Below are 26,267 nucleotides of genomic sequence, written 5' to 3' on the forward strand. Positions count from 1 at the left end.
CAAATTTATACGCAGTTTTAGTGCTTCCTCGATGGTGAAATTTTATGCTCAATGTTCACTCTTCTTGATCTTACACCTTGATCTTGCGTCTTCGTTCTCAGCCGTGATCTGATCTTCGTCTTCCCCTGTCCTGCAGGCCCTTGTGCCCTGGTAGACCTTCTGTAAAACTCAGAAACTGATTACTTCACTACCCCCTTTTCCGTGTTTTGGAGGAGGTAGATGACTTATTATTGTCTCGCAAGGAATTCTTCTCACAGCATGTTTTGTGTTTTATGAAAGTGTTGTTGTGGTGTGCTGGACTGGACGCGTGTTTGAAGTGCTGACCGAGTGCGTTAGCCCGGGCATCCAGTGTGTCCCCTGTTGTACTAACCAGGGGAGGCTGTGTGTCTGACATCTTTTGAGCTTGCGTATTCGTGTCCAGACTTTGTGTGAGTCCGTGTACGAGTTTATGGATGTGAGGAACGCGCGCCAACTATCCCTCTTTGCCTCCCGACGCATCCGTTTCCCAAAATCGTTTCCTCGTTTAAAAGAAATGAGAGTTTCCGACGTGGGGTACCGACGGAGAATACCCCAAGCCTTGTTCTGCGCCCCTCGCGCCTGCCTACAGTCCTGGTTCTACCAGGGCCTCCATTGGTTGCGCGGGGCGCCGGAGACCTGGGGAATGGATTTTTCGGCGGCGTCAAGAATGTGCACCGTGACCAATTGGGTTGCCTCCTCTATGTGTAGGTGTGTTATGGATATGTGATGTAGTTGAGATATTTCGGGGAATGTATTCCAATTAGCTCTTGCTTCATTGAATTTTTTGTGGGAAGGGGAACTGTTTCGGCCTATATATGACAGTGAGGTAGGGAAGTGGCCACTAACGTACGGGTTCGTGTCCACCTCCCATATCACAGATGGGAAGAGAACTGCTGAGCCAATGGCTGAGTCTTGGTGTGAGTCAGTGTTGTGTGCTATCTTATGGTATGTAGGCTGTTTCTTGTTAAAAAGTCATGCTCCTGATGATGTTAAGAATCTTTCAATGACGCGACCCCACGCATCTGTGCGAGAAGAGCCGCAGAGTGAGTTGTGTGCATTCAGGTCACCTAATGATATATGCCGTATTTACACGCGTTCATTGGGTGCGTTCATTGCGCGGGAAATAAAAAAGTCGTATTTTAACGATGAACTTTATGGCTGCAATCATTACGCGAAAGCGATCATTATGCGAGTAAATACGGTAAGGTTGAAGTAACTGATCTATCAGCGTTTCGAAACCAGAACTTGTTGCCGATAATCAGCAGGGATGTATATCGAGGATATTGTTACTAGCCTGTAAACTGTTATCGTTATGATCGCAACAGCCTCAAGGACAGTGCACAGAGTGAGTGGATGACATGCTAAGGATTTTCGGGCGATTATGACCACACCACCAGAGGAAGTTTGGCACCCACCCCGGTCCCTTCTAAAACCGATAATTGTTGAGGAAGTTGGTATGTTTTCTGTTTAAATGTGTTGAAATAAATTAAACACATGACACTTGTTTGGCTGGCATGCAGCAAGTCGTATACATCATCAGGATTTGTAAGGAGGTGTCAGCAGTACCAGTAGATGATATCTTCTTTTCCCATTACAGCCATTAAAGAGCAATGTGTGTGTGTGTGTGTGCGTGCGTGCGGGTGTGTGCGTGTGCGTGTGCGTGTGCGTATGCGTAAGCGTGTGCGTGCGTGTGCGTGTGCAGGTGTGTGTGTGTGTGTGCGTGTGCGTGTTCATGTTTTGTCATGACAAAACATGACAAAAGATGTTTTGTCATGTTTTGTCGCTTTGTGTGTTGTACTCTAGGAGGGGCTTTTTGGGCCTTTCTGTTTTCTTGGACACCGGAGGCGGTTCCTGGTGCTGCGTTGCAGGCAGGTATAGCCTGACGTCCATGTTATTTCCAGATATCCTGGGTGTGCCAGAAAGACTGGGCTCCCTGGACCTGGATGTAGCACCTTTTCGTGTGGTTTTCTCTTCAGCCACCACCGCCGAGGGCATCGTCGGCGCCACGGGTAAGGTAAGAGGTGGTGGGAGGTTTGGAGAGGGCGCGGTTTTTCCGTCTACATTTCCTCAAGGCTCTCGAGTGCGCTCCAGACCTGTGAGGCAGGAATGAGAGACTCCGATCCCATCCGTGTGGGTGGCCACCTCAACCACTCTTGGCCCAGCAAGTGGTGTGGTGACAGGTTCGACTGCCACAGCGAACCTAGCGGGGGGCGCGAGCAAGTCAGCTGAGCTGTATTGCGTCGACGCTGAAACCGGGTGCCGCTCCGCCCCCCGGCGAGCAGCGTCGGCGTACCTTCCAGAGCTGAAGCGTGCAAACCTCTTCTGGTTCTCCGGAAAGATGATGCTTTCATTGACCTTCAATGTGATGATTTGTAGTTCTTGTTTGAACGTTTCGTACGATCGTGAATATGCTGCGTGAGGTTCATGGCAGTTACGTTCGGTGAAGTTGCTCGCGTTGCAGTTGTCTGTAAGATAGTCAGGTTGATCACACTGGGCACATTTTGGTCTCCCCCCGGTAAGAGTTCGTACCGTGCTCATACCGCTGAAATTTGTAGCAGCGGCGTGGGTTTGGCACGCACGGGCGCGAGGGACATCGCAGGTAACCTGCCGTCACTGATTCTGGTAGTGGGGTTCAGCCCAAGGGCAATATTACGTGCTTTCTTTTGATTTCTTTGTCAACTCCTCTTATTGTAATGCGCCGGACTGTTGTGACCCCTTGGTCACGCAGTCCTTCAAGGATGTCGGTTTCAGTTTCGTTGATTAGATCGAGTTCGCAGATCATGCCTCCAGAAGAGTTTCGGGTTCTGTGAGGTGTGATTTTAATTTCTAGACCATGAATTTCATTTTGTTGAAAGAGCTTATTTGCCTGGTATTTGTGTCTGACTTCAATTAGCAAGTCTCCAGAAGTATTTTTTTCGCCTTATAGCTTTTCCCAGCAACACTTTCAAGAAACCTTGCAACAAGGAAGTCTGATTTTCCAATTACGGGTCTTTTTTTGTCAAGAGATTGCGTAATGACGAAGCGAGGGAAAATGTCATTCCTTCGGAGGTCAATTTTCAGAAGAGGTTTGGAAGTTGCTTCGGTGTTGGCCCTTTTCAGGACCCGATCATTTGGCTTGGGGGGTTTAGAGAATACCATAAGCTATAGTATAAAAGCCAGGGACAGGGGTTCTTTCTTCTCAAACCTTAACCTGGTAGCTTGAGAGGTCACGAAGCTCCCTGCCTGCTAAACAGCAAGGAAGCCCATCCGCCGTAGCTTGACCTGACCCCGACGGCCACCATTTGAGGATTCTACCCTTCACCTTACGACACATCGCCACGGTTGTTTCCAGCTTATGTTTGGGGACTCGGGGTCCACGGTGTCGTCAATACCGTCGCCAAGAATACTCAAGGTGCCCCGTGCGAGGGTAAATTATACTGTGTTGCCACAGTACTATGTTGCTTGTTATACTATGTTGCTTGTTGCTATGTTGCTATATTGATATTATAGTATGTGGCTTGTTAAGTTTTCATTTTTTTCTCACGCCCTATTCAATGTTGTTACGAGAAATTGTTACGTAACGTGAGTGAATAAATAAATAAGTAAAGGAAGATATCGATAAATAAATGAAGAAATGAAAAACACACCCAATTAAATAGATGCCGCGCTACACAATTCTCCACTTGTCCATTGTCTCCTACAAGGAAGTTACACCTTCATTTCGCCTGATACACAATTACCTAACGCGCTTCTCATAGTTGCGAAAACCCGCCGCGCTGGCTCAGTGTCTAAGGCTTTGTGCAGCTCGGCGCTTGTGCGAGGGTTCGATTCAGGACCGCGCCGGCTGCTTTTCTGATGGAGGCGAAACGCAAAAACGCCCGTGAGTTCAAGATTTCGGCGCAAGTTAAAGATCACGAGGTGGTTACAATTATTACAGAGCCCTCCATTACTGCGCGCCTCATCGTCTGTGTAGCTCGGTGCGTGAAACACCGACTATCAATCAATCAATCGGAGTTGTGAAAAATATGACATACGAATTACCTTTCTCAACTAGCCTCTCTTGGTTCGTGGCCATGATTTAAAACGAATGATTGCTTCTGAATTGTTATCTGTTGTTCAGGCTCCAAAAACGTTAGCCGCATTCTTTTTGTCTGCTTCCGTGATTTCACATTGGCTTTCCGTTGGCTTTTCCGTTTCTCCCTTTAGGGATAGTTGGCTTCAATGAACGTATACATCACTCCTGCCTCCATGTCTATTTGCAGTTCGCCCTGTTAACGAGGCTGCTACGCGCCACAAAGGATAGCGCTGTGTCCACCTGTCAGAGAGGCTATTCAGGCAATCGCATTAGATCACCTTGGTCAGATATTGTGGCAGGTACTCTATCAAGAGTTACTAGGATCAGATTCACTATCGTTAATGAACTTCCATCAGCTCAGACTCTCCCGGCTGTCTGGATGGTGCCTTTCATTTAAACTTGATGTCATTGCAACCACGCTTCTGTGCCGTCTGCCTCAGTTAAAAGTACGCTTTGCCATTACTGCAACAAACACGAATTCTTCGACCACTATTTACTATTCTGTGGATGATTTGATGGCTCATTCATATGCTTCCGGATGTGCCGCTTCACGGGCTGTCCATTGACACTTTAATGCAAGACCCTATTTTGTAACCACAGATACAGTTGCCACTTCGGATTCCCGCGCCATCTCTCCCAATGTCATTAAAGTGTAATCAATTTCCGCTATTACAATAGACGAATATATGCTCCAGAGTGTGGTACGCATTTGTGTAGTTTGCATAGCTACGTGCATTCTTGCGTTTGGTTGTATTCTATTTCCCATGCGTCCTAATTCGCTCGGTCTATGACACCTCAACGGGGAATAACAAATATCAAGCTGAATTCGCACAAGTCATTAAACACGTGATCAACTATCTATTACGGTGAATGTCTACGCGACCGAATGATTTTTTTTTCAATTATGCGTCTGCACGAAAATAGCTCCTCACTACATATTACTAGGGTTTATTTGTTTAGTTATTTATTTGTTTGCTTACTGGTTGATTGATTGTATAAAACGTTTTGTAATTTTTATCACCTTTCCGCAATGACTCTGACGCCTGTACGCTTTTTTTCAGCATAAATCCTATTTCTCCGCATAAATCTCCAAATCTACGGCGGGCAAGATCAAGCATCATAAAAAAAACAAGCACTCACGACGACAGTTCTTACGTAATTGAGCCGATTTTACTTTGCTCGGTTCGAGCCAAAATGCCAGGAATCTCCGCACTCATTTTTATACGTCCACATAACCTCATATGCCGTTTGCCTTCAACAAGTAATACTCATATTCGGGAATTCACCAAACCAAGAAGTGGGCTTTTCTTCTTCAGCGCAAACAGCTTTGCGATTGTTCCCTGTTTTAATAGTAAGTTATGACACACGCGCACAGAGAGAGTACTCCCACAAGAGACACGTTGTGTGTTTTGAATCGGCGTATTAGGGAGTGTCCTGCACCCGTTTACATGAATCACCTATAAAAACACTGGAAGTATCACCTTCGAAAACACTTCAAACGACGAGCACTACACTGAGGTGACAAGGGCTGGAGAAATAACGTCGTTAAAGCAAGCGCATTCGATGCTGTGAAATACCTATGGGCGAGACGGGCGCGAGTTAGCGCCCTCTGCGAGCAACGGCACAGCCGCTTGTGCACTTGTCACCACTCGTATCTCCTCGGGAGCCGACATTTACTCTCCTCCGCTACTCGCCGTTTACTCTGCATCTTTGGGCATAAACTTCCGTTCTTGAGCGGGGCCCTCGCCGTCCTTTCAGTTTTCCCTGCGTAAAGCGCTCTTTGTCTGCCCAGTGTGCACACCTTGCAAAGTTGGCGCGGCTAACTCAAACTCACTAACATTTTTTTTTTCGAATCACCACTCACTCAAACTCAGACTCAAAGCTGAGGAGAACTTCTGCGCTCACTTCAACTCAAACTCACCGTGAGCGCAATACTCAGAACTCACTCGGAATCAAAACTCAAAATGTACTGCCACCACAAAATGTACTCAAACTCAAACTGTACTCAAACTCAAAATGTACTTAAACTCAAAATGTACTCAGTGTTCTAAATGTACTCAAACCTCAATATGTACTCAAATCTCAAAATGTTTTAAAACTCGAAATGTATGCAAAGTCAAGGCGTACTCAGTACTGAAAATGTACTCAAACTAATAAAGAACTCAAAACTCAGAATGTAGTAAAACTCAGAATGTACTCAGAACTCAAAATATACTCAATCTCAAAATGTACTCCGAACTCAAAATGTAGACAAACTCAAAATGTACTCAAACTCAAAATGCGCACAGTACTCAAAATGTACTCAGTACTCAATAATTCTGCTATTGCTAACACCAAACACAGTTATTTTTGGCAGGCGTTTAAACATTTTAATAGAAAGTACAACTTCCCTTTGTGAGCGCACACCCTTTTTTGTGCAACATGCCATACCAGTGGGCACATATTCCTGAGTCGATGGTGTTTTTCGCCAGAAAAATTGGGCTTTGTCAGTGTTCAAAACTTAACGTTCGTAACAGTTTCAGCTGCAATACATACAAGTATATCTAACGCGTTGCACAGATAATATCCTTGCATACTGTGAATGAAATAGAGTGTTACTATCTGTTACTCTGTTACTATTACCCTTCAGTAGAGGCCGCAAGGATCTAGCGCAAAGCTGGGTTGCCTGTACGTGCACGGCGAGGCACAAAAGCAGCAGTTGGCAGTGTCCGCTTCGAACCTTCACCTCAGGTGCTCTCTCCGGATTCCCTGCAGCTGGTTTCAAATGAAAGTCTATAACAGCTGCTGATACGAGGCTGAAAAAACCGATTCGTACAACGCCGCAGAGTTGACCGTGACCTTTGTCGACAAGAGGGGCTCAAAAGCCTTTTTAGGATCTATTCCTACTTTCGGTAAGCATACACAATCCTGCTACTTTGGCATAAAAAATTTAAATGTTCTTTTATGACCATCGTACAACATGTGTCTAGCCTGAGTACTTGACTAGCGGAACCAAATTTAGACTCGATGTTTTTTAAGTGAACAAGGTGCTGTTTCTCGACGCACAATTGGTGCACGACGACTAGATTAACTAGATGCATTTTGTTGTTTGCGCGTCCATGTAATCGTCGGTGGCTACAAGAAAATAATTTATTCACTCTTGGTGCCCACAAGTAAAGTTGCTAAACGTTCTAGGGCCTAATTTATGCAAGAGCAACTCACTTGAAGTGGGAAAGTGAGGTGTGGCAGCAGTTGTTGACAAAAAAAATGTCTTTCAGCCTAAGTGGTATAGCAATACAACATTGTGCGATGTGGGCTAAGTTTACCGCCTTCAGACCAACCACACCTTCCCAGGGAAAAAATGGCAGCAAATGCACGCACTTTGTTTTGAAAGACAGGCAGAAGTCGCACAAATTTCGGAAGTTTGTGTTCCCGGTCATGTGATGTTCAGACAGCGCATTTTTGAGTTATTGAAGTTGCAATCTATGAATTTTTGTTTGAGCAACATTTTGTAGCATTTCAGTAAATTCAGCAGCCTTAGGAGAAGACGTGAGCACTTCAGGTGTCGAATAGAGGGCCTCATATTGTGATGAGGGAACCTCTGTTAAAGATACACATAATATTAGCGCCGTGCCACTGGGGGAAGAGGACGAGAACAACGACGCTCGGCTCTGAACTTACGCTTCAGATCACTTCAGCGCTTCCAAACCTTGCAAACAGTTGTAAACATACGTCGCCTTGCCACGTAACAACATGTCCTACCGAATACAGAGACAGAGTTCGAGACTGAAGCAATATTACAAACTTTGAGACCTTAAAAATATATAACGGTCGTACTTTATGCGCCAATTAAAGTAGTGTACCGGTCGTGCTACAGCGCAAGGTCATTACCAGGGCTGAAGATGTTCCAACGAGGGAAATAAGGCTACATGTGGGCAGGCAGAGGAGGGAACTACAAAAATGGAACAAAACTCAAAGTTTATTCACACGAAAACAGAAGGTTCAACCAAGCTGAGCATGACGGCTATACACAAACACGGTATTGTGCCCGGCGATACTTAGGCACTTCAATCCGGCCTTCTCTGGGGAATGCCCACACTGTGATCATCCATTTGCGGATACTTTCCACATGGTGTGGGCATGCCCATCTAACCCGGCGGTCCCCCTAATCACGTCCCCTTCCCCCCCTACCCGTGAGAGCTGGGAGGCTGCCCTGCTCGGCTGCTCGACCTTGGAGGGCCAAAGAGCACTCGGGGCCAGGGCGCGCGCCGCCGCGGAAGCCACAGGGGTCCCGGACTAGGGACTCCTCCTAAAGTTTGTACAGGGTCGGCCCTTAAGGCCGCCCCTATCTCTCACTTGTACATAGTTTTAATAAATGTTTTTCACCACCACCACCACCCTACCACTGAATGGGTGGACCGCAGCTGACGCCGTAAAGGCTAGGCGGATGAAGAGGTGATGCGGACGTAGCAAAGCCAACGTGGCCACTGGCCACACGTCAGTCACAGCGTAACGTGGCCGCAGCGCTAAACACAAGCCACAACTTACTTTCACATGCGTAGTCCACGTGTCACATGCAAAACAACGGCCGCACGTCCCAGCTTTGCTAGTTAACTTTTTGTTCGAGCAAATGGGCACATTTTTTAATACAAAGAGCGGCTACGCACTACTGGCGGTGATCCCATTGCCCAATGTTTCTGCTGGTGTGGAAAGCATTTACACCGTGATGGAAGACTGTCTTCGACTTGCATTTAGGAGGGACTAGTTTTGTAGAACAAGCCGAGCAACTACGTCCACGTGTGGATTTATACATTGTGCAACGGAAGAAGAGCCAAGGGGCATCTAACCGCTCTCCCTGGAAATGCTAAGCCTTGCTTTGGTCCCTGTATGCAAGATCGTACAGCTGTGGGTCTAAGAAAGGCGCATAATCTTGCCTTTTTGAGCAATACCCTGGACGGACTCCACAATGAAATGTACGATGAAGTGATCGTACATACAGAGTCATTGGATGCCGTGGTTAGAATTAATTAGTATACGCGTCCTTCGAGTTACGTTTCAAGGGTGCAGAAAAGGATCCAATACCATCAGTATGCTGCAGTTAAGACTGCATCCCTACCCCTCCATTGCATTGTTTTAGGTCTGGCGACGTCAATCTAAAAGATACGGCCCCGCATAAGAGGCGCGTGTGCTGATACGTGTTTATTGCGAGCGTTTGCTGAGTTGAAGTCGTCGGCGAGCTTGTTCTTGTTCCTGAGGGTGCCTTCTTGAGGCGTTTGCTCTCAAATGCCTAACTACCTAACCACTTTATTCTGTACCGGGCGTAGGGTTTATTTGGCCACATGGTAATGTTCGACACCATTTTTCGGCATTAGGGTGATGGTCGTTTCAATTATAGCTGGCCATATTCTCATAGATCCAGGGTGTTCAAGTTCTGCTGTGCACGAGTGCCCAGAGCGGTGACGTACTGGGCGTGAACCGCGCAATATTGCTTGCCGATATATTTCACGTGTGGGGTGGTAACGTACACGGCACGCATGTCTCTGGTTGACCACGTGTACTTGCGTAATCGAACGCGCCTACAAAACGCCGAAAGTGGCGATAGACCCTTCATCGAAAGACTGCATTTCAAGAAAGGCACCCGTCACTACCGCATTTTCGATGAAAACCAGGCAAAGTGGCCGCTTCACCTATTGTGCGATGGAGGCGCGAGTCGCGGAATCATATGGAAGCATGAAGGCCCTGCGCTAGATCTGTGTTTTGGGGTTTACTGCTTCTCCTTGCATTGCCTTCTCCTTCTTGTTGGAACGTTCGGCTTTGTCAAGCACGTAGTGTTGTGCGCGTATAATTTTGGGGGTCATTTGCTGCTGCCTACACCACACAATGCACCTCAGACGTCCATCTGTGTAAACCCCGCTCACATTCGAAGTTTTTTCTCCTTCCATCTCCTGTTTCAGATTTGTCTTTGTTCCCAAATTCTAGAGTTCATAAATAAGGGACTGTCAAGTTAACATATTAGAACTGGGCATGAAGCAAACGACATGTTAGTACTGCTGGATGACATTTTTAAGATAATGTGCATGCTGTATTTTTACACTTTCTGCAGGATCGAGCGCTAGTTGTATGATATCATGGAGCAGCGACAAATAAAACAGGTGAGCAAAACCACAAACGTTTAGGTAATAACGGCTATTGTGAAATTCAAAGATATATATATATATATATATATATATATTTATATATATATATGTGTGTGTGTGTGTGTGCGTGTGTGGATATATATAAATATATATATACTGTAATCTCTCGCTATAATGAAGTGAGAAATTTCCGTTATCAGCAGTGTTTCGATATAAGCGACAACTCGAAAGAACCTGGAGCCTTTGAGCTATAATTGCGCCATTGCTGGTAGGAATCAAAGCAGGATGTATTCAGTGAAGCAAAACTTTATTCAGGTACAAAAAAGGCAGTGAGCTTTGGATGTTTTATGTTTTTGCTGGGCGCGATCAACCCCTGCTCCAGTTTGGCCATGCCTTGCCTGACGCCAGGGTAGCCACACATAAAACTGTCAGTGGAAACTTTTATACTGGCCTGCGGGCGCCACGGAACGCTACGAGAGTTTCGCGCTGGAAATCGCCGCAAACGCAGTGGCTCGAGTTTGAGGTTGTGTTTTTGGAGCTGAAAAAACGATTAACCGTATATTGTGAGTAGACAGCACAATCATGGAAACTGACTGGTTTCGCACTAGGGCTTTGATCATCACTGGGAATTTTCTTTCCGAGCTGTGCAGCCGTTAAGTTTGCGACACAGGAGTTTTTTGGCGCCCTGTTGTCGACGACACTGCTGATTCGATGGAACAAGTGTCGGTGTTCGCACACCATCTCGTCCACGCAATTGACCAATGTCTAGGAACAAAATTCAGTGGCCCTACCACGCGTTTGAACCGCTTGTCTAAAGTAGGATAGGTTAAATAGACCATGACCGGCTCGAGAAAATTGCCGGAGAACACCAGCTTGCGTTGGCCCGCCATGTTGACAGCCTGACTCGCCGCTGCGTCCCCGGTGCTCGGCGACGACGCCTCTGCTCGCCACTTCGCCCCAAGCGAGTTAAGCTATTCATGCGCTTCGAGTAATGCGGCCTAAAATTCATGTGTTTGGTTTGGGACCAGAAGAAATTTTGAATGAGGCGATATTTCGAGTAAAGCATGTTCATGGTAACGAGAGATTACTGCATACAGTCACAGCAATTTTATGTTGAAATGTTCCTTGCGTTTCGGGGTTTTCCGTCTATAATTGTTCGGGGCATGTATAGATTACTTCAAATAATAGCATAAAAGGGCACGTTCAAAACATTTGCTTGTAAAACTTGTAGTGTGTTTAATATGCTACATTTTTCCCAATGCACGACCTGATGCACATTAAAAAATGCAAATTGGTATTAATAGTTTCGCAGCTTTCATGCACCAAGATTCTAAATAACAGCGATGGCGTTACTCGAAGAAAACCTAGCGTTTAATGTGTGTGGCTCTGTAGAGAAGCAGCAGTAATTTTTTAGTTAATGATACCTAATTATTTATTTGCAATATAATGATTTAACACTACAAGTACTCTTCAAAGCATTGAAGTGAAAATGAGGCCCTTGTAGGTAGATGCTTGTAACTTCGGTATTTTCTGCAATGAAATAATTGAGTACTCATTTACTCTGTCAGATAAATAGGCCGCACGAAATACGAAAAATACCACATGACGGCACTACCACCCGCCTCATAAAGCAGCGCCCCAAATAAGCTCAATTGAAGCAATCGCTTTTCCGCTTACCCGCCCGAAAAGACAGCGCTTCATCGTGATAATTACAAGCAAGGAAGGAGCAGCAACACCAAGGGCCTTATTCTCGACGGACTAAATTCACGGTGAACTCTGAATTCGCCGGAAGTCTTTTCTGATTGGCTTTCAGTTTCCGTCACGTGCTTCCGGTTTACAAAGGAGTTCTGCGTGCTTTCGTAATTTTGACGTTTCATGAAGTTTACTAGTCGCAGTTTTAAAATATTCCTTATTTTCTCTACTGAAACGCATAATTTTTGGCGAGCAATGACAAACTAGACAAAATGCAGCGGACATAACAAAGCAGGTCTGTCTTTGCTATTCTACAAAAATACGCCTTGTACGGCACGCCCTCTCTGTGATTGGCTGACAAGACGTGACGTAAGTTAAATAGTTGGCGAAAACGCTTCTGTCATACATTGGTAACTTCAGCCTGCGTAAAAGTGTCGCGTTATTACGTAACGGCTTGCAAATGGCGGCTCCGGTCGTCATGAAATACGGCAAAAAATTTCACCTACCTTTGCGCCGTGAAGTCCCCATGAATTTTCAACAGGCACAGTTTCTCATGACGCGCCATTTAAGGCCGTTTTCTACTGAAAGAAACAATAGTTTTGACTGCTTCCAAGTCTTCGAGCTTCCAAACAACGTGCCGTGATTTCTTTTTATATGCGGCAATAAAATAAAAATTGTTTTGCGTAACCGTAATATAAGAAGGCAGTATGAGCCTCTCTATGACAAGGCGAACCGAGCGTATGGCATTTGTCCATACTCCTCATAGTAAGCTGGTGGGTCACATGATGGACCTCGAGAGAAAAATAACAAGGAAAACTGACTCTTTTATTCATTACCGCGCTGATTGAGAACGAGCGTGAAGAATGAGTGATTCGGTGGCATCGGTATGCTATGGCATTATCAAGCTTAGCGGTTTGTTGTCCTATACCGCATGAGACAAGCGATGGTCCTGACCGTTTTTTTTTCTGTGATCACGCCATGAACGTGTAACTTAGCAGCAGATGATAGCGTGGCGGCGGTGGCGGCCGGGTAGGTGATAGCGCAACAAAGCTTGCATTGAAGCAGAGAGCTCAACTGTGTTACTAAGCAAAAGCAATTGAAAGAGATAAATATGTACGGTAAACAACATTGTCTGATGTTTTTTAGCTCAACACCCACCTTTCGCTCGCTTTTGGACCAAAGTTACTTGATTGCCTTGTGAAGTGGACGCCAATTTTAACCTTAACAAAGTGTTTCTCTTGCCAGCCTAAGCGGCGGTCCTAATTTTTATCATCATCGTCATCATCATCATCACCAGCCTATCTACGCCCACTGCAGGGCAAAGGCCTCTCCCATTATGCTCCAATTACGCCGGTCCTGTGCCAATTGTGACCAATTTATACCCGCAAACTTCTTGATCTCATCTGCCCATCTAATGTTCTGCCACCCCCTGCAACGCTTGCCTTCTCTGGGGATCCACTCTGTTACCTTAAATAACCAACGGTTATCTTGCCTTCGCATTACATGCCCTGCCCATGTCCATTTTCTTCTTATTATTCCCTTCTAATATGTCCTTAACACGCATCTGTTCCCTGACCCTCTCCGCTCTCTTCTTGTCCCTTAATGTTACGCCTGTCATCTTTCGTCCCATCGCCCGCTGAGTCGTTCTCAATTTAAGTTGAACCCTCTTAGTGAGCCTCAAAGTTTCTGCCCTTACGTGAGTACCGGTAAGATGCAGCTGTGATGCACTTTCTTCTTCAGGGACAGTGGTAGGCTGGTATTCATTATCTGAGAATGTCTGCCGTATGCACTCCACCCCATTTTGATCCTTCTAATTATCTCTGCCTCATGGTTGCGATCCGGTGTTAAAACCTGTCCTAAGTATATATGTTCGCTTACCGCTTCCCTGGCCCCCTATCCTAAACTGCTGTGCTGTCCCGAAGTTATTGAACATTACTTTGGTTTTCTGCATATTACGCAGAATGAATTGCATGCAGTGCACGCCTATTCTGCAAGGCACGCTGTCTTTTAATATCTTTTAAGCGAAATATTTCAAAGCTTGATTGGAATCTTTATGAGCTAAGCGTCAATTACGCTGCATGTAGTCTTAACTACACGTGTATAACGTCACTGATAGCTTAAGTTTTCACAAATTGGCATGGCGAATTCACCATGAATTTATGAAGTCGTGAATAGGGCTCCCAGTTTCCGGGGCGCGTGTGGCAGATAAGGCAGGAACTCGGCCGCGATTTCTTCTTTCTTTCTTTTTCTATTCATTCTGGCTAACTCAGAGGCAGCCTATTTGTGCCTCAACAAGTGCCTCATTGACACCTTAATTGGTAGGATAAATAATTACAATAAATAATATAATCTCAATTATTAAAAAGTGCAGTCTGCTAGTCCGCAATACTGGAAACATTATGCGATAGGTTTTCTTCAAGGAACGCCATTTCTGTGTTTTAAAATCTTAGTGCATGACAGCTGGGACAACCGGTATATGCGGTCCTTATGTTGATATATGGGTTATTCAGGTTACACCAACTCTTCATATTTTACAGTACAGAACAACGTTATTCTCTTGCTTCGAAAGGTGACAGAAATTCCCTGAGACGAATCTCTCTCGCTGACGTTATTTTCCACAGACGTTTTTACGAGCACAAAGGAAAAAAACGCCTGTATCTTCCGGATTTCGGGCCCCCGCTAAAGATCTCCAACTGGACAAAGTTATTCTTAGCCCTGCTGTACTACGGTCAATTGTCAAATTACTGGCCACGATTGTGGTCCATTGTTTGAACAGAGACACGGGACAGTGAGGTCGCCAGGTAGACAAAGAAGCCATTTTACTAAATTTTATTTGAGCTGAGCACTATTCTGTAAAACACTAAATACGACCGTCGACGCCTCATTACAAAAATATTTCTTGAAAAACCGCGAAAACTAAGGAAGTGTTTTTTTCTTCGCCCACAAAAAGAAAGCCACGGCTCAACTTATTTTTTTATTTTACATTTAAGGTGTTTTCTTGGTGACATCGTACTGATCAAATTAAAGAGATCATCGATGAGGGCTTACTTTTTGGTGCTGTTTTTATTGACCTTACTAAAGCATTTGATACAATTAACCACTCAATCCTGCTACACAAACTTGAATCCTTTGGCAATTCTGGCCCTCCTTTTGAACTATTTTGTTGTTATTTGATCGATCGTCGTCTAATAGTGCAAATTAACGGTCAAATTTTCTTTGCAAAAATAGTTACCAGGGGTGTTTCTGAGGGTTCAATTCTGGGTCCTCTAGTTTATCTTGTTATTTATTAATGATTTACCAAGTGTGCTTCAAAGCTCTAAATGTCTGTTATATGCGGATGGTACCACTATATTTACGTCCAGCAGCAATCTGATCGCACTTCAAAATGCACTAAACACGGACCTTATCAGCATTCACCAATGGCGCGTAAATAATCAACTGCAAATGATTGCTACAAAAACCACATTTATGGCATTTTATTCCCCACAGAAAACGGTTACCTTGCCTCTTTCGGTTGTATTAAATGATCACACAATACCTGCTTCTGATAGCACTCGGTTTCTTGGCGTCATCTTGGATAAATTCATGCTCATGCGCAGTCAATCCTTAAAAAGGTTTCTTTCGGTATTCATGTCATTCTGAAAGCACGGCTATACTTTCCACAACATGTTATCCTGTCACTATACTATTCTTACATTCACAGCCATCTTTCATATTGCTTATCTTCTTGGGAAAACACGTACAACACACACATAGATAATCTACGACACCTTCAAAAGTAAGCCGTGCGGCTAATCACGTTGAGTCCTTACCTTTGTCGCTCTATCCCCCTATACGGTGACTTAAACAAACTACCCCTTAATGAATTATTTACTTTAACGTTACAGTCATCATGTTTGGCCTTATTCATCACGATGTGCGCATAGAAAGTTTCACTCCTGAACTTTTTACTACTAATAATAAAACTCGGTTCTCTGCGCGTGAGAATTTCCATTTAACCAAAGCTCGCACAAACGACGGAAAAATGACTGCTAAATTTGCTGGTGTCTCCGTGTGAAACTCACTTCTTCCTGAAACTAAACAATCTTTCACAACGAGCTCATTTTGTCGACTAACAAAAAAATACCTAATTACTGAATGAACTAGACCATGTTTGATATAGGTGTAATTGGGAAATTGAAATTGGTTCATTTTTTACTTTCTGCTTCTTTCCCGCTGCTTTGTTGAATTGTACGTTATATGTCTAATAACAGCGTCGCTGCTCCTATAGTGTAATTGGAGATTACACAACCTCTAAAGAAAACGTAGTTTTATGTATGGTTTAGTCCTGCTCTTGCAATTATTGAAGACTTGTTCTTTATCTTCGTTATTTTTTTAAAATTCAGTAAAGTGTTTTCGTTCTCTTTGTTCACGCTACACATTTTATTTAGACTTTTTCATAACGCCCATTGTCTGCTGCATATTAAGCATCATCTTATCCACTGCGTTAGGAGGTCCCCCGACAGTTCTTACTCTGGGACATCCTCATGTACTTCGCTTATCTGTACATTTATATGTATGCTTAACCGTTCAGTAAACTTCAAACTTCAGATGGAAGAAAAAGGAAAATGGCACTGCTCGAAAATTATGTCCGGGAGTGTAATATCAATTCATTTCTGCAGGATCCAAAGTTTGAAGACGTCTACCAGGTGATCGACGGGTTGCCTCTGTGCCGAGCATTTGATGATCAAAACGTTCGGTCTGCTTTCTCATTCCGACCTGCGGATGACGACTTGCTGATAACCACGTATCCCAAATGCGGCACGATGTGGATGCAGCAGATTGTCTACAGCATCCTCACCAAAGGAAACAAGAACTTGCTGAGCGTGGAAGAACGGAGAAAGACTATGCCGATAATGGAATGGGTCGGAGCTGAAGCAGTTAGTGCTATACCGAAGCCTAGAGTTGTCACAACGCATTTACCCATCAGCTTGCAGAATTTCTCAACCAAGGCGAAGTACATATACGTCGCCCGGAACCCATATGACTGCTGCGTGTCTTTCTACTACCATACAAAGGCTATCCCTTTCTTTTACTTTGAAAATGGCACATTCGATCAGTTTTTTGAGATGTTCGTCGAAGGAGAAGTGTCGTATGGCGACTACTTTGCGCATGTACTCCCTTGGTATGAGCACCGAAACAATGAAAATGTGCTATTTTTAACATACGAGGACCTCAAAAAGGACATGCCTGGGATGATTTTAAAAATCGCCGACTTTCTTGATGTTGAAACGTATGGCAACTTACTGAGAGACGATCCAGCTATGTTCGAAAAGATATGCGAACTAAGTAGCTTTAAGAAGACAAAGAGCATTATTTCGGCAGATAAAATAGTTACAAGGAAATCAGATGCGGCGACAGGCGTTAATCAAGAGATCAATAAGTCTCCGCAAATGATTGAGGCGGAAGCTGTCATGAAGCCAATAATAGAGAACAGTGCCAGGAAGGGCATTGTGGGGGACTGGAAAAGGCATTTTTCGGCAAAACAAGTGGCAGTAATGCAGGAGTACATTTCTCGTAAGGCAGGTGGAAGTGACATAATGGAATTATGGAAAGATTGTGACCTTCCATAAAGCACGTACACCTTATCAGAACAGCAGCAATATTGTCATTATCGGCATTAACGTTATTTGGAAGGTCCTGACTCTAAAGTCTTTGTTATACAAATTGTGAGCAGGTTCTTCTTTTCACTGCGAGCTCTTTCCAAGAAATGGCCACGATATTGTATTTCCCAACCTCTATTTATGAAAGCGAGATGGAGCGAGTTAAAGATGGAGAGACAGTGCAATGACTGTCTGGGAAGAGAATATATCTTCTCATTTTCGCTAACAGCCTTAAGTCACAAAACAATATCCTAGGAACTGTTACGTTTAAAACAACACGCACCTTGGCTATTTAGAAAAGAAGGAAAGAATAATCACGTTTAAAAATAAAATCATTTCAACTTCAAAGAATTTCTCTGTGTCACTTAGGTGAGTATATCTTTAGTGGTTGGATATGACTGCATGTTGTTCCTCTCATGTTCAATAACAGCACCCTACACTGCAATTTTCCAATTATAACAAAACAATATTTACGGGCCTTTGTAAATGGTGCAGCAAAATGGTGTTTTTTTATGGTGTTTAGGATAATAATGCACTACGAAACACAAGCGTACAATTTGCGATGGTCTGTCCTTTTTATGAATATGCAATGGTGGATGCAATACCGTGGGCAGGGGGACTCCCCCGGTGTTTTTGCGACATTCTATATTCGTACATGTCCACGTGAAATATCGCGTATTATGCGTCGCCTAGCCAGTAGGTGCTGGGAAGAAGCGATGTTTTTATTCGTATGCACTGTTCCCTCACTGGAGAACCATTCCATAGCAGTTATTTTATACCTGCTCTGTGCCGGGATGTAACAGGCCTATTACATCAGGTCCCCGCGTACTCCATTCATTTTCCTTAGTGCATCATTCCCCACACTTCATGCGAACATATATTGTTGATGCGAAGGCCCTGCATGCGTAATAGGCGCGAAAATTGACGGCCGTCATCGTCATCATGAGTGGCAGAAAAATGGTCCCCGCTATAAAGATAAAACAAAAGCACAGTTTAGTTTCTTTTGGATACAGGGGAGTAAAGCGAGCTCCGAGACCGTACGAGTCGTGGACGCTGACATGATACCATTTTCTTGGTTGCCAGATCAATTGTATGCATCTCTAAAAAGTTGTTCCGTTATTGTATAACTAAACAAAGAACTGAAGCAAAATACTTACAAATATTTGCCTCAGTGATTAAAACTAGCTCTACAGAAACTTTTGGTGTAATTAGGCTCGAATGAGCGAAGAAAGAGTAATTGCGTAGTTCAGTTGTGTTTCGGTAAGGGCAGCGGCCCTTGCGCCTGACTTGCGCAGTGCGTGCGTGCAAAACGTGTACAACTGGTACTACTCGAATGCACGAGCTGAGCAACTGCCTCCTCGGGCGCTTGCGAGGTGGTCATTCGTTTCTACACGTCAAGCACCCTATCTATTTCCCGTGAAATGACGCCGGAACAGCGATTCCGATCTGAACTTGACTACCGCAAGTTCATTACAGGCTACGGAGTGGCAGCTAGCGATCGTTTCCGTTGGAAGAGAAAGAAGAGGATCTTTTATAATCGTTCCGTTTCAGTTTTTTATTCATCGAACTTCTTACAGATCTCCGTGCTTCGAACTTTCGCGCAAACCTTCGTGAAGGTAGAACTAAAAAATAGGTAACGAAATGCGCTTTCTTTTTTTGTCAGTCACAATAAGTCAATAAGTCAATGTTCTCTCTTCGCGCGCTCTGTTCGGCAAATTACTGCCCATTCAATACTGCGCATTCAGACCCGCAAGCTTTCCTTTGAAGTGGTGGACAGCAGCTAGAACTTGACGAATACAGACAGAAAGGAATACAGGACACGCCGCTGACTGTATTTCGCCTGCTCCCTTGGCATGCATACTGCCACTCTGTCGGCCTGGGATCGACCACGCTCTTTCGTTCCCTTGCTTCAAAGGGCCGCGAACTACCGGCAATATCAGCTAGCGTTGGCCCATGCGATGACGGTTTTTTTTTTTCTTTGGTGTCAATAAAGGTTTTACATTCAGCTAACACCACAGTTCTCCGAGCGACTCGCAAAATGTCACAGAATGCCAAATAACGCGGCACAGCGCAAAAATGCGCGGAGATCATGACGGAGATTCATTTATCTGTGCGCCCCAGTACGGATTAGCTGATTCCTTGGCATCCTCGCGCATGCGATCAGTCGCATTCGAGCTTGCGCGCAAGTGTTGTGTGGGCGTTGCCACATCTTGCTCAAATAGTCTCGGTACATATATAAGTCACACGCTAAACCGAAAACACGTCGGTTACATACCAACAGGAGATAAAGTACGCAATGCCGTCGACCATGCCGTCGACGCCGCCCACACAAAATCCGCCCTGCCAGCGTGGCCTGCGGTCCGCCATGTTACAATTATTCCCGGCATGCTTCGCTAGCCGGACACGGAAACGCCACAGTAGCACATTGCCAGATTACAACCCAAGGCTTTTGCCGTTTTTAGTAAGAAAGAGCTCAGCTGGCAACCTTCAAATCATTGTATCATGTCTGCCACTGTGTGTCGTACGGTTGCAATGCAATGGCTCAGTGGCGCGCTTTCCCTCTAGACTCAGTATATTAACTCTGTGGTTGGATACAACCGCGAGTTTACTCAGCTCTAACCGGGTGACGTACCGCTGCACTTACTCGGGCTCCTGCCAGAGCGCTAACAAGAGTCATTCTGTTGTGTTTTGATTGAGGAATACTTGACGGGGCACGTTAATTACGCTTACTGAAACACGATAGCAGGTCAGGACACATCAAACCATGATCAATAAATAATTCATAGTTTTAAATATTACGGCGGGACTGAAGTGGATTTATATAGTTGAGGTATGAATAGGATGAGCCAGGATGAATTAGGACGAATAAATGATTTTTGATAGAAGTATAAGTGAGGTTAGGTTAAGATGGATGAGCAAGAATTACGGTTATGACAATAAATTATGGCAACTTTTGACGGGTTCAGATAATGTAGCGTAGAATGAGTTAGGGATTAGGGTGGAGTAATGAAGGAAGGAAGAATGTAGAAGAAAGGCAGGAAAGTTAACCTGGCAAGAGCCCAGTTTGCTATCCTGCATGAAGGAAAGGGGAAATTGGCAAAAAAAGAGTGGAAAAAAAGAGGAAAAGTTGGACCAGACACGTATGCCCAGCATTGATGGAGTAATGAGGATAACAAATGATGTAGACTGAAACGGAGTAAGGTGGATTCAAGTGAGATTAAGAGAGCTAAAATAGATCAACTAGGAACAAACTCAATGACAAGTATGAAAGTAATAATCTTTATTTCTGTGAATAATGTTTATTACAATGAAATAGCGTGACGGCTGTTTAGACTGGTAGATGTGTATTTAAATTGCACCGGACACCATAGTACACAGGCGGTCACTTTCAAAGCGCGTAACCAGACTTGAGTGTGTTGAGAAATTTTATGCATAATGTATGAGGTGTTTAGCAATTGAATTCTGATGGTAGAGCATGCGAAGCAGTGCTCATAGCACGTGTAATCGGAAGTATAATAGTTGAAGGAGGAGCCGAACTTTTCGAAATACTCGTTCATTTTTGCAACTACGTTACGTTAAGCGCTCAACAGGCGCCTAACGTAACGCTTCGAAACTTCGAACACTTCGAAACGTTCTGCTTCGAAACTGTTAAAAAACTATCCGCACATTTTTCTCCTCCAACGACGAGCATACGAGTGTGCGCATAATTTGATTACAAAAACTAGCATTGCGCCTCTTAAAACCCAAACATTCCAAAGTGTTCAACATGAGATTTGCATTGCCACCAATAAAAACACCTGAGTAGCTGGTTTAGAGTATATGTATTTATTTTATTTGTATTTTTATTTATTTATCTATTTATTTATTTGTTTATTTATTTTTTATTTATTTGTTTATATATTTATTTTTATTTATTTACTTTTTTATTTTTACTTTTATTTTTATTTTACTTTTATTTTACTTTTATTTTTACTTTTTTACTTTATTATTTACTTTTTTATTTTTTATTTATTTTATTTATTTATTTATTTATTTATTTATTTATTTATTTATTTACTTATTTATTTATTTATTGAAATACCGTGAGTCTGTAAGTGCATTACATACGTAAGTGAGTGTTTACGAATGATTTGACAAGGTTAAGTAAGCTACGATATTAATGCACAGGCCGTATGTCTGGGATGGCGTCTGAGGATTTGTCGAGTTGGTACAACGTCACCTTTCAATCGAACCCAATTGTTGGGGACGACAGATGATTCTTGGATGAATATGATGTCGTCGTTGGTGGTTATGACGACAAAGGTGAAGGTAGGAAGGTTATAATCAGAGAAGCAGTTGATAAGGGCATCTGGGATTCAAGCCAAACTGAACAAACTAAAACCGTGAAGACACGGTGTTTGGTTCATAGCAAAATTGGTTCTCGTGGCATCCCCCCTGTGCATTTTGGTGCGCACTGTACCACTACATACTGCCTAGTTACAAAAGTTCAAAGATTTGCACTAGGGGAGTGACCGCTTCATACTATCGATCAAAATAATGTTTCAGAAGCACTAACAGAAACACGTTCGTGCATAGAGTTCGGCTTGGTTCACGAACGTACTCGTTGCCGAACAGTCTCATAGATAAGATCGCCTGTTCTGCACACTACCTACTACTGCGCTAATAACGCTTTAGACGCAGTTGGCAAAGCCACAGTGGTGGGTGGGTAGACCGCGCCATCTTTCGCATCCGAATTAAGGTATTTCTTCCATTGAGGAACGGTGACCGGCGTCACGGAGCTTCTCTGTTGCGATCCAGCTTATGGCTAACAGCTGTGCTTGCCCTACGAGGTACGTTAGAGGTGAGCATTCTAGTATGTCATTATGAATGGGCTGAGGATCCGGTAGGCGGGCGCGTCTGCTATTGAAAATGTTTGTTTAACACTTAACGCGTTTGTTTCGAACGTTGTTTAACGCGTATATTTAACAAGATGAAGGACAAGAACACGACGGAAACATAATAGGTGACAGGTACACAATATAATCCGGCAGTTCGGAAAGTCCGAGAGTAATGCCCGGTAGCGAGTGAGCTCGCATTCCGTCGCGATGTGTTTCTAGCGGCTAAACAGCAGGAATGGCAGCGCCCAACAGCCTGAATGGAGCGTCAGCTATCGGAACACCAGCGCCGCGATGACGGTGCCCAGATGAGCTCTCGAGTCTTGACGGAGGGTAGCAAAGGTCTTGTTCCAGGTGGCCCGTCGACCGGACGTTCCACGGGGTCGTCTTTGCCTTAACCATGCCCTGTTCCGCCGCTTACCTTCCAGCCGGCGTCGTTCCAGCCTCCGCATCACTGACACGCGCTCCTCTTCGTTGTCGTTGTAGCTGTAGATCCGCGGTCTCAATTGCGCGATCAATCGCTTGCGTGGCCATTCATCACATATATATTCTAATTTGCGGGTGAGTCAACTTCGTAACCAGCGGAGTCCCAAGCAAACGAAAGTGCCAAGCCCAAGCATTACAAATTATTATTTGCCAGTGCGTTCCAGCTTGGCAATACCACAGCCGCCATTATTGGCTGGCTTTTAAGAAAGGTGGCAATCCAGCAAATGGCCAAGTTGTGGGGAGCCAATAATAGACAATGCTTGGCAAAGCATATTACCATGATAATGCCCATGCAGGGACCCAATGCCACTTTCATGGGCGTTTTCCCATTCGCTTCCGGCGCATCTGATGAGCCAGAACTGAGCGCCGCCAGTATGTTTCATCTTCGAGAGCGAGTGTTAACAAGCCAAAAGTTTAGGGTAAATATTTCCCATGTGCATTGCAAAACGAAATATGAAGGTCCGTGAAATACCGAGATATTCAATTGTTTTCTTTATTGGTTTATCACAGTACCCGTAGCGCCAGTTTGGCATTCCAGGGGGGGGGGGGGGGGGCGAACAGTGCATATTTCATTGATAAATAAAAGCAGTTAGTACAGCACACGTGTAGACAACAATTACAGTTAAGGGCAAATTTCTGATGCAAGCCAAGGATGTGAAAAAAATCATACAAGCGTCAAGCAAAACACAGCGGCTCTCGAGAGCAAAAATCCAACGGCTGAAGCGAAGGCATCATGTGAAGATAACATCGCGGGGTAATTTGTTCCACTCACTGGCCGTCTTCGGGAAACACAAAGACATCATAGAAAACTCGGTTTTACATTTATATTCTTTTATTATAAGTACGTGTTCACGTCTTACAGAAGTGTAATCTGGTGCTTTTATGTAGGTATCACCGATTGAGGCCTTTTAGCACGCTATATTTTGTGAAAACATTTTAGTCAACGTATTTCTACGAATTTTCAGAGCGTTCCAGTCTAAGTTATCCTTTGTGAGGAGCAAACATACCGTGTATAATTTTGAACTACAAAACGGGCTGCTAAGCTTTGTACTCTCTCAAGTTTATTATGTTCTACGTAGCATCCCAAGGACTCTTTACGCAACAGAAGATATATAGTCGACATTACGGTGCCAGCATAGTTCAGAGGTCAACTACACACCAATCTATTTATATTCACAGATACAAGATTAGTCCCGTCAATTTTATACGTATATGTGTGGTGACATCTGTCTACTAAAGCGTATCTACACAGTTTTGTCAAGATTTAAACCCATGCCCCATTTCTCACACCACTTTGCAACCTTGTAGTGCACTGTACTCATCGGTACCTTTTAAAACCCGATAGAAAACGCCATCATCTGCGAACAATCGTATACAAGATTATATGACATCGTCGATACCATTCATGTATAACCAAAAAAGTGTAGAACCCAAAACCGAAACTTCAGGCACACCTGATTACACAACAACACCAAGCGACCGTGTACCGCCACCGACTACGCGTTGAGTCCCACAATTTAGTGTGCTTTCACCCTTTCAATAAACGTTTTCTTTGCGTTGACCACGACAATTTTTTGAGCAGCAAAGAATGTGGAACCACAACAAAATCCTTCCTTAAATCTAAAAAAATGCAATTTACACAACGCCCTTTGTCAAGGGTTGATGCTAAATCGCTCGTGAATTCTGTAAATTGAGTGACACAAGAAAAACCACTTTTACATTCCTGTTGCTGGGGGTCAATAAGGAAAACCAGTTGAAGTGGTTGATGATGTTGCTGAAAAAGACATGTTCAAATATTTTGCAAAGTACACTTGTCAAGGACAGAGGCAGGTAATTAAACACAAATTTCTGAGGTCCTGATTTCGAAATGGGCACAGCATTGGCAATTTTACAATCTGCAGGCCATTCTCCGCATGCTAAGAACTTAGTAAAGAGCACATAAAGGTACTTATACAACGGGCCTGCACAAGCGGAGAGCAGAACGTTCGGTAAGACGGTGGGACCGCAAGCACTAGTGGTACTTGAAGGAACCATGAAGAGAAAACGCAAGTTTGGTACCTGCAAAAGATTGCCTGGTTAGAATTATACTGATACTACTTCGCTCAAACAGGCTACATAATTAGTTAAAAAGGGAATGGCCATGAACTCACTAGCTCATTTCCCGCAACAGAACGTATGATGTCGTACCAGCAAGTTTTGCGATTGGCGGAGGGCGGCAAAATCAAACGCAAATTAGGCAGATCCTATAAGCTTCCCGAACGACCTATTTGCGCTTGAATTTAGGGCACATATTTTTTAAGCCGTAAGAATGGTGGGACAAACAGTGAAAGTTACGAAAACCCACGTAAACATAGAACTGCCGATGTGTACTGCTGTTGGTACTGCGCGCAGTGTGCTTGGTTTAGCTGCTCAGCCATGCGGGGCTTTGGGGTTGTCTCAGACGACAGTGGCCGATTGACGCAAGCAATTGTCTTACGTGACCATATTTGTCGAGCGAGCATTATATTTCACGAAACGATTATTTTATTCCTCAACAAAAACAAGCCAGGAATAAATAAGATCAAAAACAAAACAAAAGCAGAAAACGGCTTGCCACGGTATGGTTGTGCCATCAAGGTTCACTTGCAATAAACAAGGCTTCCCAATCCGCGGCAGAGCCATCTGTTCCTATGAGGTCAGTGCAGATCACGAAAATACTCGAATTACAAGAAAATCAAAATCTTAACTTAAAAAATTACTTCTCAGAGAATAAACATCGTTTAAATTCGGACAAGCGCTAGGGGCACTATTAAGCACGAAATCTTTCGAATAACGCAAACTTGCCTTTGCCTTAAAGGGACCCTGCAACACTTGCCATCGACTACTAGTAATGTATTTTGGGATAAAGTCTATTGTCCCAGAAATATCCTCCCGCAAGAATCATGAAAATCCGTTCACAATTAATGAAACTACGCGCGATGAGAAATCGCGCATAATCGTTCCCTCTCAACTCGACCGCGGGCAACGCGACGAAAGCTGCGCGCTCTCTACGGGAGAGGGGGGACGGCTCGCGGCGTTCTCTTCGGCGGCCTTCGATATATCACATGCCGGTTAGTTTTCTCCTTTTCTCCGCAACGCGGAGGGGCCTATTTCCGGTCTGGTGCCACAAAAAAGCAGGCATGGGTGCCTGCTCGCAAGTGCGCGCTCGGGCTCGTAGGGCGTTTTTGAAGCAATAAACGTTTGTAGTCGAGTGGTCCCGTTGAAAGGGAAGTATTGAGCTCACCACTCAAACTCCGCGCGCACTCAAAACACAAAAGAAACGGCAAAACTGTGCCTACAGATTCAGGCATAGAAGAGGTTCGTACACAGCGATGACGACGACGGAAATGGGAGAATCTACCCGCGA

At 44.2% G+C, this 26,267-nt stretch overlaps 1 protein-coding gene across 1 annotated transcript; it reads left to right on the plus strand.

Annotated features, from left to right (window-relative positions):
* Positions 1 to 6,793: 6,793 nt before the first annotated feature.
* On the plus strand, positions 6,794 to 17,835 carry LOC144141992 (sulfotransferase 1C2-like). The gene is made up of 3 exons (XM_077673420.1): positions 6,794 to 6,963; positions 10,155 to 10,203; positions 16,542 to 17,835. The coding sequence occupies exons 2-3, from the start codon at positions 10,180 to 10,182 to the stop codon at positions 17,490 to 17,492; spliced, it is 975 nt and encodes a 324-aa protein (XP_077529546.1). The 5' UTR covers positions 6,794 to 6,963; positions 10,155 to 10,179; the 3' UTR covers positions 17,493 to 17,835.
* The last annotated feature ends 8,432 nt before the right edge of the window (positions 17,836 to 26,267 follow it).

This window comes from Haemaphysalis longicornis, unplaced genomic scaffold (assembly GCF_048455015.1).
Source record: "Haemaphysalis longicornis isolate Haplotype H1 unplaced genomic scaffold, Haemaphysalis longicornis Haplotype H1 scaffold_6, whole genome shotgun sequence".
In the NCBI taxonomy this organism is placed as follows: Eukaryota; Metazoa; Arthropoda; class Arachnida; order Ixodida; family Ixodidae; genus Haemaphysalis; species Haemaphysalis longicornis.

Coding starts and splice junctions, on each gene's coding strand:
- LOC144141992 (XM_077673420.1), top strand. CDS start 10,180: ATGGAGCAGCGACAAATAAAACAG. Junction 10,204..16,541: donor AGCAGCGACAAATAAAACAG/GTGAGCAAAACC, acceptor TCATTTCTGCAG/GATCCAAAGTTTGAAGACGT.